Source organism: Electrona antarctica (genome assembly GCF_951216825.1).
Source record: "Electrona antarctica genome assembly, contig: scaffold_333, whole genome shotgun sequence".
Classification (NCBI taxonomy): Eukaryota; Metazoa; Chordata; class Actinopteri; order Myctophiformes; family Myctophidae; genus Electrona; species Electrona antarctica.
In genome coordinates, this window is record NW_027637421.1 from 56,305 (window position 1) to 71,569 (window position 15,265).

General features: G+C 48.1%; 1 protein-coding gene across 1 annotated transcript; it reads left to right on the plus strand.

Moving 5' to 3' along the window:
* Positions 1 to 968: 968 nt before the first annotated feature.
* On the plus strand, positions 969 to 12,091 carry gpr68 (G protein-coupled receptor 68; the record flags this gene model as incomplete). Its single annotated transcript, XM_079531779.1, has 6 exons — positions 969 to 1,058; positions 3,889 to 4,038; positions 6,484 to 6,617; positions 7,279 to 7,507; positions 9,318 to 9,498; positions 11,667 to 12,091. 6 exons carry the CDS (start codon positions 969 to 971, stop codon positions 12,089 to 12,091), a joined length of 1,209 nt encoding a protein of 402 aa, XP_079387905.1.
* Positions 12,092 to 15,265: the final 3,174 nt, after the last annotated feature.

Sequence of the window (15,265 nt, forward strand, 5' to 3'; positions counted from 1 at the left end):
AGCTACATGTTTAAGCATTTATTTCATATTTACATGTCGTCTGTGGACTCTAACATTACACCTAGCTACATGTTTAAGCATTTATTTCATATTTACATGTCTTCTGTGGACTCTAACATTACACCTAGCTACATGTTTAAGCATTTATTTCATATTTACATGTCTTCTGTGGTCTCTAACATTACACCTAGCTACATGTTTAAGCATTTATTTCATGACATGCTCTAGTATGTGAAGAGTCTGCCTGTGATGTTAACTCATTTTGGGTTAAAATAAAAATCAGCTTTTCTCCTGAACCTTACATGACTGTCTCGGTATCAAAAACAGTCACGTATACAGAACACCCTGGAGCCTCTTCTAGGGAAAACCTCATCGTATATTAAGGGTCGGGGGATCCATCGTACTGGACATAAATATTATATGAGTCAGGGCTGCAGCCTGCTGGCCATCTGGGAGCCGAGCAGAATATGTTTGTGCCCAACCTAGTCTCGCGTATCCAGAAAACATACGGCGCTGGCTGTAAATTAGTTAATTAATCAATAATATTAACATATCTCTTAATTAAAACTATGTGCTTCGTATTTCAGAGCCAATTGGAGAGGAGATGCAGACCAAACGGCCAATCACCGCACAGGACAGGATGTCACGCATCTCATTAACCGACATGGTGTGTCTGTGATTGTGAGTTTGTGTGTGTGTGTGTGTGTGTGTGTGTGTGTGTGTGTGTGTGTGTGTGTGTGTGTGTGTGTGTGTGTGTGTGTTTGCGTGTGCATGGGCGCGCGCGTGTTTGCGTGCGTGCGTGCGTGCATTTGTGTGTGCGTGTGTGTGCGCGTACGAGTGTGTGCGTGTGAGAGAGTGATTGTGTGTGTGTATTAGTGCGTCGCTTGTGTGGGTTACCGTAATTGTGTGTGAATGTGTGTGCACGTGTGTATGTGTGTGTGTGTGTGTGTGTCATGGTGCACACCAACATGTCCGAAAACGATGACATCATCAACTGCACCATCAGTCACCAGATCCACCTCTACCTGTTCTCCCCGGTCTACATCCTGGTGCTGCTGGTGAGGACTGAGTGTGTGTGTGCGTGGGTGGGTGTGTGTGTGGGTGTGTGGGTGTGTGCGTGGGTGGGTGCGTGTGTGCACGTGTGGGTGTGTGCGTGGGTGCCTGCGTGCGTGCCTGCGTGCCTGCGTGCGTGCGTGCGTGCGTGCGTGCGTGCGTGCGTGCCTGCGTGCGTGCGTGCGTGCGTGCGTGCGTGCGTGCGTGCGTGCGTGCGTGCGTGCGTGCGTGCGTGCGTGTGTGCAAGTAGAAGCACTATATGAACCATGTTACAAAAATGCTGCTCTAGGGGCGCGCCAGGAGAGAGAGGGGCTCCATGGGTGAAACATTACCAGATATAGGATACGCAAAGCTGCTTTATAAATGCGTTGCCAGGTCATACAAAGTACTGTCTTTATAAATGCTTTTCCAGGTGGTACAAAGTACAGTCTTTATAAACGCGTTGCCAGGTGGTACAAAGTACTCAGTCTTTATAAACGCGTTGCCAGGTCATACAAAGTACTCAGTCTTTATAAACGCGTTGCCAGGTCATACAAAGTACTGTCTTTATAAACGCGTTGCCAGGTCATACAAAGTACAGTCTTTATAAACGCGTTGCCAGGTGGTGCTCGGTCAGTTTTGCAGGAGAGCTGTCACCCCGCTCAGCTGTCTTTGTTTGCCACAGAGACATTTACGTTCCAGCGTTGCGTCTCTGCGTTCCATGTGTCACGACCAGGACAGAAAAACACGAGTTATTTTTCCGCATTTTATCTGTGAAGTTGCAATTGCGTTTCGGGCATTTTTCTCACTGTCGCGGACAGAGACAACTGGACCAGGGCTCGCCTCACTGTAGCCCTGGTCCAGTGTGTTAGAGACAACTGGACCAGGGCTCGCCTCACTGTAGCCCTGGTCCAGTGTGTTAGAGACAGCTGGACCAGGGCTCGCCTCACTGTAGCCCTGGTCCAGTGTGTTAGAGACAGCTGGACCAGGGCTCGCCTCACTGTAGCCCTGGTCCAGTGTGTTAGAGACAGCTGGACCAGGGCTCGCCTCACTGTAGCCCTGGTCCAGTGTGTTAGAGACAACTGGACCAGGGCTCGCCTCACTGTAGCCCTGGTCCAGTGTGTTAGAGACAGCTGGACCAGGGCTCGCCTCACTGTAGCCCTGGTCCAGTGTGTTAGAGACAGCTGGACCAGGGCTCGCCTCACTGTAGCCCTGGTCCAGTGTGTTAGAGACAGCTGGACCAGGGCTCGCCTCACTGTAGCCCTGGTCCAGTGTGTTAGAGACAGCTGGACCAGGGCTCGCCTCACTGTAGCCCTGGTCCAGTGTGTTAGAGACAGCTGGACCAGGGCTCGCCTCACTGTAGCCCTGGTCCAGTGTGTTAGAGACAGCTGGACCAGGGCTCGCCTCACTGTAGCCCTGGTCCAGTGTGTTAGAGACAGCTGGACCAGGGCTCGCCTCACTGTAGCCCTGGTCCAGTGTGTTAGAGACAGCTGGACCAGGGCTCGCCTCACTGTAGCCCTGGTCCAGTGTGTTAGAGACAGCTGGACCAGGGCTCGCCTCACTGTAGCCCTGGTCCAGTGTGTTAGAGACAGCTGGACCAGGGCTCGCCTCACTGTAGCCCTGGTCCAGTGTGTTAGAGACAGCTGGACCAGGGCTCGCCTCACTGTAGCCCTGGTCCAGTGTGTTAGAGACAGCTGGACCAGGGCTCGCCTCACTGTAGCCCTGGTCCAGTGTGTTAGAGACAGCTGGACCAGGGCTCGCCTCACTGTAGCCCTGGTCCAGTGTGTTAGAGACAGCTGGACCAGGGCTCGCCTCACTGTAGCCCTGGTCCAGTGTGTTAGAGACAGCTGGACCAGGGCTCGCCTCACTGTAGCCCTGGTCCAGTGTGTTAGAGACAGCTGGACCAGGGCTCGCCTCACTGCAGCCCTGGTCCAGTGTGTTAGAGACAGCTGGACCAGGGCTCGCCTCACTGCAGCCCTGGTCCAGTGTGTTAGAGACAGCTGGACCAGGGCTCGCCTCACTGCAGCCCTGGTCCAGTGTGTTAGAGACAGCTGGACCAGGGCTCGCCTCACTGCAGCCCTGGTCCAGTGTGTTAGAGACAGCTGGACCAGGGCTCGCCTCACTGCAGCCCTGGTCCAGTGTGTTAGAGACAGCTGGACCAGGGCTCGCCTCACTGCAGCCCTGGTCCAGTGTGTTAGAGACAGCTGGACCAGGGCTCGCCTCACTGTAGCCCTGGTCCAGTGTGTTAGAGACAGCTGGACCAGGGCTCGCCTCACTGTAGCCCTGGTCCAGTGTGTTAGAGACAGCTGGACCAGGGCTCGCCTCACTGCAGCCCTGGTCCAGTGTGTTAGAGACAGCTGGACCAGGGCTCGCCTCACTGTAGCCCTGGTCCAGTGTGTTAGAGACAACTGGACCAGGGCTCGCCTCACTGTAGCCCTGGTCCAGTGTGTTAGAGACAGCTGGACCAGGGCTCGCCTCACTGCAGCCCTGGTCCAGTATGTTAGAGACAGCTGGACCAGGGCTCGCCTCACTGCAGGTCTGTACCTCCGTTTTGATCTGGGAGCTATATCACCGCGGCTGATGGCACGAGCCGCTGCTTTAAAATGAATGAATCTTCAGGGTGGAACGTTGCCTGTCAGAGTGCCTATTTCCAAACAAACGCCCCAGACCGGCCGGACAGCCGGCCAAAAGAGGACGTACTAGCATGTCTTAACTACATGTACTGTATGTTATAGGTGGGTGTTCCCTCCAACCTGTACAGCCTGTACCATGTGTGTGTGTGTGTGTGTGTGTGTGTGTGTGTGTGTGTGTGTGTGTGTGTGTGTGTGTGTGTGTGTGTGTGTGTGTGTGCACTAGGTGGGCGTCCCCTCCAACCTCTACAGCCTCTACCATGCGGTTCTACAGTTGAGACAACGCAACGAACTGGGAGTTTATTTACTGAACCTCACCGTGTCTGACCTGCTGTACCTGGCCTCTCTACCTCTGTGGCTACAGTACTTCTTTCAGGTATTATTATGATTACTGTACAATTTACAATTTACAATTTACAATTTAGGCATTTAGCAGACGCTCTTAATCCAGAGCGACTTACATTAAGCAATAACAAAAGCATGGCATACATCACATATATAAAAAGTAGTTATCATGAATCATGCCTAGACTAAGAACGTAACAGTGGAGTATCTATGTAAACTATACATACTATACTATATAATATATTATACATGTGTACTATAAAGTGCTATGACTACATAAAGTGCAATTCTAGAGCTGTCTACGTAACAAGCTATAAGTCTGTTTAAAATACTATCTAAGTCTACATAATGTGCTATCTAAGGGGCTAGGCTAGGGCAAGTGCTACGGGCCATGGTGGAGTCTGAAGAGGTGGGTTTTCAGACTACGGCGGAAGATTGGGAGTGAGGCTGCAGTTCTGACTGTGATGGGAAGTGCATTCCATAGTTTTGGAGCCAGAAGGGAGAAGAGTTTGGGACATGTGGAGCGTTGTCCCGGCGTTTTTAGTGAAGGTACCTCCAGCTTCCCTGCGTTGGCTGATCTGAGTGCGCGGGAGGGTTTGTAGGGTACGATCATACTTGTGAGATATGGGGGGGCCATGCCTTTGGTTGCTTTGAATGCCAGCATCAGAGTTTTGTATTCTGTGCGGGCAGCGACCGGGAGCCAATGGAGGGAGCGGAGAAGGGGGGTGACATGTGAGAATTTTGGCTGGTTGAAGACCAAGCGGGCTGCGGCATTTTGGATCATTTGGAGGGGCTTAAGTGCACATGCCGGTAGGCCAGTAAGGAGGGAGTTACAATAGTCAAGTTTTGACAAGACTGTTGTCTGGATTAGGAGCTGGGCTGACTCCTGGGTGAGGAACGGTCTAATTCGTCGTATGTTGTAGAGTGTAAACCTACAGGATCTAGTGACAGCTGTGATGTGTGTTTTGAACGAGAGCTGACTGTCCAGGACAACACCAAGGTTCCTGGCTGTCGGGACAGACTTTACCAGGGCGTTGTCTACGGAGATAGTTGTACCTGGCCTCTCAACCGCCGTGGCTACAGTACTTATTTTAGTTAGTATTGGTTTTATTATAATAATTTCAGTTCAACATTCAGTTAACACCCCGAACGCCCAGGGTTATTTAATCCATTAAATCAGAGCACACAGCGATTTATAGCAACGGAGCACTTTTAGCGACGGACCAGATGTTATCCCGGATGTGGCTGTAGCAGCTAAATGTAGCCAAAACACTCTAGAGGCGATCGACAACAACGGGAGGTATGATTAAATCTAACGCTACTAGCGACGGGACCGCGGTGGGTCGTCTAACACAGGACCTTTTCCTAGAATTAGAAGATGATTTAGATCAAGAGTTAACGTTTTAAGATTTTTGGTCTCGTCAGTCTTCTGCAGAGCCGTAGAAGACGAGAGTGGCGACACACTTTGATCTCGCCGCAAAGCGGGATGCCTATGGGCTATAGTTCCACACATTGGAACTATCCCATTGAGACAAAGCGGGGTGCCTATGGGCTATAGTTCCACACATTGGAACTATCCCATTGAGACAAAGCGGGGTGCTATGGGCTATAGTTCCACACATTGGAACTATCCCATTGAGACAAAGCGGGGTGCTATGGGCTATAGTTCCACACATTGGAACTATCCCATTGAGACAAAGCGGGGTGCTATGGGCTATAGTTCCACACATTGGAACTATCCCATTGAGACAAAGCGGGGTGCCTATGGGCTATAGTTCCACACATTGGAACTATCCCATTGAGACAAAGCGGGGTGCTGTGGGTGGGCTATAGTTCCACACATTGGAACTATCCCATTGAGACAAAGCGGGGTGCTGTGGGCTATAGTTCCACACATTGGAACTATCCCATTGAGACAAAGCGGGGTGCTATGGGCTATAGTTCCACAAATTGGAACTATCCCATTGAGACAAAGCGGGGTGCCTATGGGCTATAGTTCCACACATTGGAACTATCCCATTGAGACAAAGCGGGGTGCTGTGGGCTATAGTTCCACACATTGGAACTATCCCATTGAGACAAAGCGGGGTGCTATGGGCTATAGTTCCACAAATTGGAACTATCCCATTGAGACAAAGCGGGGTGCCTATGGGCTATAGTTCCAAACATTGGAACTATCCCATTGAGACAAAGCGGGGTGCCTATGGGCTATAGTTCCAAACATTGGAACTATCCCATTGAGACAAAGCGGGGTGCTATGGGCTATAGTTCCACACATTGGAACTATCCCATTGAGACAAAGCGGGGTGCCTATGGGCTATAGTTCCACACATTGGAACTATCCCATTGACAGCTGATTGACAGCTGAGGAGTGAATTACTTCCCTGACCTAACGCTAAGCTTCATTGCACCATTGTGTAGTATTGTTCTTTTGTGTGTGTGTGTAACGTGTGTGTGTGTGCGTGTGTGCGTGCAGGATGACAACTGGAGCCACAGAGAGTGGGTGTGTCAGTTGTGTGGCTTCCTGCTCTACGAGAACATCTACATCAGCATCGGCTTCCTGTGCTGCATCAGTCTGGACCGATACCTGGCCGTGGTCCACCCATTGAGGTATAGGTCCACCCTGAGGTATAGGTCCACCCATTGAGGTAGCCTAGGTCCACCCATTGATGTATAGGTCCACCCATTGAGGTATAGGTCCACCCATTGAGGTATAGGTCCACCCATTGAGGTATAGGTCCACCCATTGAGGTAGGTCCACCCATTGAGGTATAGGTCCACCCATTGAGGTATAGGTCCACCCATTGAGGTATAGGTCCACCCATTGATGTATAGGTCCACCCATTGAGGTAGGTCCACCCATTGAGGTATAGGTCCACCCATTGAGGTAGGTCCACCCATTGAGGTATAGGTCCACCCATTGAGGTATAGGTCCACCCATTGAGGTATAGGTCCACCCATTGAGGTATAGGTCCACCCATTGAGGTATAGGTCCACCCATTGAGGTATAGGTCCACCCATTGAGGTAGGTCCACCCATTGAGGTATAGGTCCACCCATTGAGGTATAGGTCCACCCATTGAGGTAGGTCCACCCATTGAGGTATAGGTCCACCCATTGAGGTATAGGTCCACCCATTGAGGTATAGGTCCACCCATTGAGGTAGGTCCACCCATTGAGGTATAGGTCCACCCATTGAGGTAGGTCCACCCATTGAGGTATAGGTCCACTCATTGAGGTCTCATCGCCCTCATGTGGTTGTCTCTATACAGGTTCTCCAGTCTCAGGTCGATGCGTGCCGCCTGGCTCACCAGCGCCCTCATCTGGCTGAAGGAGGTGGCGGTGGGCGTGGTCTTCTTTAGGCACAGAGTGCTGAGCCGCGATAGGACACAGCACAACCAATCGGTGTGCTTCGAGCACTACCCCATGCAGGACTGGGAGTATCCAATCAACTACTACCGTTTCATCGTGGGCTTCCTCTTCCCATTGGCTATCCTGTCGGTAGGTTGGCCTCTTCCCATTGGCTATTATGTCGGTAGGTTGGCCTCTTCCCATTGGCTATTATGTCGGTAGCTTGGCCTCTTCCCATTGGCTATTATGTCGGTAGGTTGGAGTGGTGTAAACAAAGTAACTACGTACATTACTACATTTACTTAAGTACTGTACTGTACTGTACTGTACTGTACTGTACTGTACTGTACTGTACTGTACTGTACTGTACTGTACTGTACTGTCCCCGCAGTGATTCCCAACCTGTGTGCCGCGGCACTTTAGTGTGCCGTTTGAAATGGCCAGGTGTGCCGTTTGATTTGAACAAAAGTAGCCTCGGAAACCCAGACGTTTTTAATTCCAGGAAGAAAAGTAACCCTGACGGCCGACCCTCCCCCGATAGCAATATATACTGGGCTGCCTGCGGTTGTTGTTGCCCATCCCTACCAGTCTAACGACCCTCGGCCATAGAAATGCTAATGTATGGCTTTGTTTACATGGGGACATGTGTGTGTATATAGGTGTACCTGTGTACACGGCCCGTGTACCTGTGTGTCCTCCGGGCCGTGGGACGCAGTGCGGGGACTAACTGTGTGTGTGTGTGTGTGTGTGTGTGTGTGTGTGTGTGTGTGTGTGTGTGTGTGTGTGTGTGTTCGGTTATTTGGCGATGTTGTGCCTGGCTCCGACCAGCCCATGCAGTAGGCAGAGTAACAGTGACTAACACGCACAGGGTGAACTAAATGTTCCAATAATAGCTTATATTTGATGAACTCAAACGTGCATTTTATAGGGTTTTTATTAATTCATGTTAATCATAAACACTTACAATCATACATTCACACGTTCTGTTCACACTTCCCCCAACACAAGATGATCTCAGTACCCTGGAGCTCTGTCCTATTGGTCTGTAGTTCTATCCTGCTCTGTCGGTAGGAATTCTAGCTATCATTTAACACTCTAAACCGTCCCAGATCTTGGTAAAGCTTAGCGTCCTTGATGGATTTCAGACTTAGTTCAGTGATAAGTGTATCACTAATTATGTGTGGCACATTAAGTGGCACATTAAGTGTGATTATGTGGTTTTAAATCTACAATCATGAATTAAACGTCATTAATAAATGATCGGGACAAAAGAAACACAAGAACACTTGGTTACACTCTAAACATCATATCACATCAATTATGAATAATGCACAATTATATATAGCATAATACATACCGCTGGCATCTGCCTAACTACATGTATCACGTTCGTTGGTATTGGTGAATCTGCCTAATACTGTGCTACACAGAATAGTCACAGTGGGCTCTGACTGAAATCACACCTCCATGCTAAACACTTTCAATCAATCAGAAGCCACTGACCCATGCATCCTTTCTGCCCTATCTGTGAGAGGACAGTGTGGAGATCTGACTTTAGGTTAGATTAAACTGTCAGACTATTACAGGTATTTATCATTTAGACTTTTTACCAACCCAATATATCATAGGTTATTAGAACACATTTAAACAATTGAAGAGGAATTAGATTGGTTACTTCAATATTTGCATGTTCTAGCTGAGTTGACTTCTCCTGTGAGAAGGAGTCAAAATGGCCTGTCTCACAACAGGAAGGCCGTAAAACCCCCACCCACCGGTTATCAATGCAACTGGAGTGCATTGGAATGTGGTCCCAGGACCTACAGCTATCCTGTTGCTCCAGGAGAGTGGTACACATTGATCACTCAATCTGACCCAATATATTTTACTCTAATGTCTGAGAATAAATCTCGCACACCCATAAATAACACGACAGTGTGTGTGTGTGTGTGTGTGTGTGTAGGTCAGTTACCTGTGTGTCCTCCGGGCCGTGGGACGCAGTGCGGGGACCCAGGCAGACCAGAAGACGAGGATCAGACACCTGGTCGGCAGCACCATCCTCATCTTCCTCGTGTGTTTCTCTCCGTACCACATCTTCCTCCTAGTGCGCACCCTGCTGGAGAGGGACTGCAACTTCATCGCAGGTACACAGTTTATATTATTACACTTTTTTGTGTTTTTAGTTTACTGTAGACCCCTTTATCAAGGTCCATTATTTATTTATTCAGCGTTTGATGACATTTAGCCTCTCAGACCCATCTGAGCCACGGACCACCATTTGATGACATTTAGCCTCTCAGACCCATTTGAGCCACGGACCACCATTTGATGACATTTAGCCTCTCAGACCCATTTGAGCCACGGACCACCATCTGATGACATTTAGCCTCTCAGACCCATCTGAACCACGGACCACCGTTTGATGACATTTGGCCTCTCAGACCCATTTGAGCCACGGACCACCGTTTGATGACATTTAGCCTCTCAGACCCATTTGAGCCACAGACCACCATTTGATGACATTTAGCCTCTCAGACCCATGTGAGCTACGGACCACCATTTGATGACATTTAGCCTTTCAGACCCAAAACTAAAGAATATTTTGTTGTCGTTGGATAATCTTTTGTCCACAATTGCATGCTGTATTGATGTTGGTACCATTAGGAGAGATAACAGGCAAACGAGATAACAGGCAATCCTCTACATTCTCTAATTGTTTAGACTTCTTGTAAATTAACTAATGCAGATGATTAACACCTTGGAGGCGCAGGACGGAGATCACCGTCAAGTTCACGGTCAGTGCCCGAGACGGAGATTGATTCTTCTCCGTCAAATTAGTGCTATGAAAACTGATCGCATCGCTCTACAGCCTAGGAGCGCTTGTTGCCCAATCCTCGGTGTTGCACAACAGTGACACGTCATCGAAAATGTTCCCTGCCTGTTTAGCGGACGACAACGAAAATTTTAAATCATTCATAACTCGTGATCTAAATCATCCCGTCTAATTATGAAAAAAGATCCTGTGTTAGACGGCGCTCCGCCTTCCAGTCGCTAGTCGCGTTAGATTTATTCTTACCTGCCGTTGTCGATCGACTCTGGAGTGGTGTGGCTATTGTTAGCTGCTACACAGACATTCACAACAACATCCGGTCCGTCGGTAAAAGTGGTCCGGGCGCTATAAATGATGGGCACATTTTATTAATGGATTAAATAGGCCCTCAAGGTGTTAACAATAATTTAACTCTTGAGAGTAAAATTAAACCAAATTGACCCCTAAATTAAAGATCAATTAAGAGCCCATTTGTTTAGCAATCTCCATCATTTAAGATGGGGGCCACCTGAGAATCCCTTCATGGACCACTGTTTTTTTTGAAAAATGTTGCAAAACATTTTTGAATAGTTAAGATGGCCAGTCTACAAGCTCACAACGTGTCAATGTAGAGGCTAGTTGAACTATTGAAAAATGTATTTCAGAATAGTAAATAAAGGCAAAGACGTTTAGGGATAAGGGGTTTAGCGGTGACGAAGATGGAGCCCATTATCTCTGTGGTCATATATTTAACTATTATACTTTTATTATATTTACAGGTGTATTTATCTATATATTTCATATATAGTTGAGGTATATTTAACTACTACCACCTGTCTCTCCTGCTGCCCAGTGTGAACTGTATTAAACTATATATTTACAGCTGTATCTATCTCTCTATCTATATATTTCCAGGTATATTTAACTACTACCACCTGTCTCTCCTGCTGACCAGTGTGAACTGTATTAAACTATATATTTACAGCTGTATCTATCTATCTATATATTTCCAGGTATATTTAACTACTACCACCTGTCTCTCCTGCTGCCCAGTGTGAACTGCATTAAACTATATATTTACAGCTGTATCTATCTATCTATATATTTCCAGGTATATTTAACTACTACCACCTGTCTCTCCTGCTGACCAGTGTGAACTGCATTAAACTATATATTTACAGCTGTATCTATCTATCTATATATTTCCAGGTATATTTAACTACTACCACCTGTCTCTCCTGCTGACCAGTGTGAACTGCATTAAACTATATATTTACAGCTGTATCTATCTATCTATATATTTCCAGGTATATTTAACTACTACCACCTGTCTCTCCTGCTGACCAGTGTGAACTGTATTAAACTATATATTTACAGCTGTATCTATCTATCTATATATTTCCAGGTATATTTAACTACTACCACCTGTCTCTCCTGCTGCCCAGTGTGAACTGTATTAAACTATATATTTACAGCTGTATCTATCTATCTATATATTTCCAGGTATATTTAACTACTACCACCTGTCTCTCCTGCTGACCAGTGTGAACTCCCTGGCCGATCCGGCTCTCTACTGCTTCGTCAGCGAGGCCGCGAGGCGGGGCATGTACCGCCTGCTGCTCCGCCCCCTCGTTAACATATTCTGCTGCTGCCGTCGCCGCGGCAACGCCAGCCCCGCCCGCCGCCCGGCCACCGACTCCCACGAGGTGGCCACGCCCACCGACGCCCTGCCCTCCTCCGTCACGTTGCTGACGCACCTTAAAATGAACGCTGACGACAACACGCCCAAACTGGCCGACGTGGGGTTAATCATGGCGGGCGTCCCTAAACCCCCAAAGGACGAGTGTCTGATCGAGATGGTGGAACGGTCGGGACGCACGGCCGCCACGTTGGAACGGCCTTCGCGTTTGAGCAAGGACGCGCTGTGATTGACGTGAACATTTACTAAAGCACGAAGGCCATTCCGCCCTCGCCTCACAGCCTGGTGTTGAAGACAGACCTCTAAGACTTTAGAGCATTATGTCAAACTCAAGGCCCGGGGGCCAAATCAGGCCCGTGGATGAATTATCTTTGGCCCGCGGGATGATATTTAATTAGTATTAGAACTGGCCCTCTGGTATATTGCACGGACCACCATAATACTACAAGTCCGACAATTCACTGCGAGTGCATTGGCACATATCACATACTATGAAATCAGTGCTTGGTGAGGATCATAGAACAGGAAACTGAGCTTAATAATAACTTTTTTGCTGTTTGCCTGGGACGTCCTCATGACCGCGGTGCCCGTGTGTTGAAACACAGTCCGGCCCTCGACCTCGACCGATTTCTTTATTTTGGCCCACTGTGTATTTGAGTTTGACATCCCTGCTTTAGAGGCTTCCTGATCAGAACCAGAGCCTGAACCTCCTAAACTGGATCATTTCCAGGTGAAGAAGCAGCGACTCCACTCTGCCGCTCGTATCCGCACAATAAGCTGATTGACAGACACTTCTAAGGCAATCAAGCAAAACGCTTCCTTCATTACACGAGAAAACGGAATGACTGCGACTACTCATTTAGCGTTGATAACCATTCATTCATTCATTCATTCATTCATTCATTCATTCATTCATTCATCCATCCATCCATCCATCCATCCATCCATCCATTCATTCATCCATTCTAGGTGAATGTATGTGGACTTCTAGTTTTGCATGATGTATAATCCTAGAGTTCATTTAAGAGAAATGTCATAAAACTATTACTCTGGTCCCTTAAGCGTTATTCATAGTCTGGATGTATCGGTGGTGAGGTGCCCACCGAACTACAACATGATGTCACTGAGGTGACCACCGAACTACAACATGATGTCACTGAGGTGACCACCGAACTACAACATGATGTCACTGAGGTGACCACTGAACTACAACATGATGTCACTGAGGTGACCACCGAACTACAACATGATGTCACTGAGGTGACCACTGAACTACAACATGACGTCACTGAGGTGCCCACCGAACTACAACATGATGTCACTGAGGTGACCACCGAACTACAAGATGACGTCACTGAGGTGACCACCGAACTACAAGATGACGTCACTGAGGTGACCACCGAACTACAACATGACGTCACTGAGGTGACCACCGAACTACAACATGACGTCACTGAGGTGACCACTGAACTACAACATGACGTCACTGAGGTGACCACCGAACTACAACATGACGTCACTGAGGTGACCACCGAACTACAACATGACGTCACTGAGGTGACCACCGAACTACAACATGACGTCACTGAGGTGACCACCGAACTACAACATGACGTCACTGAGGTGACCACTGTACGGATATAACTAAACTTTGCTGTTTCATAGCTTTGCTTAATTACTGATTCAGACCCTCCGCAAAGGGGTTATAACAAACAGGTCTGGTAACTGTGATTTAACACACACCAAGGTAACATTTATATTACTCAAACACACATAGCCTCGACGTTGCAATAATGCCCGTAAACAATCACTTGATTTTGGCCATTTTATTACTATTATCTCATAACACACTCACACACGTACAAACATACTTCTACTACACTTGTGTACAGTATAAAGCCTTATTTGCCTTGTCTGGCCCGTGTTAGATAGTACAATAGCATTGATGATCATTACAACAAAGGAACCTGAGACTGTGGCGTTTAGGTAATAACTGCAAACACAAAGAGAAACACAAGATACATACTATTAATTCACAGATATAGCGACGGCATAGATGCATCATTTATGACTGAATTTAGAGCATTTAACGAACATATAACACATTAAAAGGACTTACTTAAACGCGTCATCCCGTTTGCTACATTGTTTCTGTAAGAATGAACGAACACATCGTGCCCTGGTATAGCTCGCCCCTCTTCCTCTGTCACCCGACACTTCCTGCCCCTCACATACCATTGTAGTAAGACCTCGCATTCCTGGTATATAGTAGTATCACATTGGTAACACATTGGTAACACATTTACCCCCCAATTAGCTGTATTAATATCTACATCCCTGAGATATACTGTAATTGGTTGATAAGAGGATCTCTGTTCTTATATAACACAGAGTATTTACTGTATAGGCAGTGAACTTCATAATAGCACCAACATTCTATACATAAATGACACAACATGAAGTTACAAATATAAGCTGGGCCGGCACTTAATATTATAATGATCCCACTCACGGAATAAACTCGACAACCACCGAACTACAACATGACGTCACTGAGGTGACCACCGAACTACAACATGACGTCACTGAGGTGACCACTGAACTACAACATGACGTCACTGAGGTGACCACCGAACTACAACATGACGTCACTGAGCCGCGGTGAAGAGCAAACCACCACCACCGCCCCCAAGCCCTTCAACATGACGTCACTGAGCCGCGGTGAAGAGCAAACCACCGCCACCGCCCCCCAGCCCTTCTCTCGGTTTTTACAACACCACCGCTCAACGTTATTACAGCTCCGGTGGTCACCTCACCACCGTAGCGGCGGTCACCTCACTACCGAAAATCCAGACTATGAATGAGCCTTAAGCCCCGCCCCATGTCCCTATAAGCCCCGCCCCATGTCCCTCTAAGCCCCACCCCATGTCCATATAAGCCCCGCCCCATGTCCCTCTAAGCCCCGCCCCATGTCCCTCTAAGCCCCGCCCCATGTCCCTCTAAGCCCCGGCCCATGTCCCTCTAAGCCCCGCCCCATGTCCCTCTAAGCCCCGCCCCATGTCCCTCTAAGCCCCGGCCCATGTCCCTCTAAGCCCCGCCCCATGTCCCTCTAAGCCCCGCCCCATGCCCCTCTAAGCCCCGCCCCATGCCCCTCTAAGCCCCGCCCATATGCACGCCCCTGAATGCACGTCTTATTAATCTACAGTTATCTTTATAATATGTATGTTATTATATCTGTATAATATGTACCGTATTCTCTTTATGTATGCTCTTGTTTATTGTTTATTTCAAACTATAGCTCTGGTCCATAACCCTAATGCTTCTATGGTTCTGCCCTGCATTAGGGCTATGGACCAGACTCTGGTCCATAACCCTAATGCTGCTATGGTTCTGCCCTGCATTA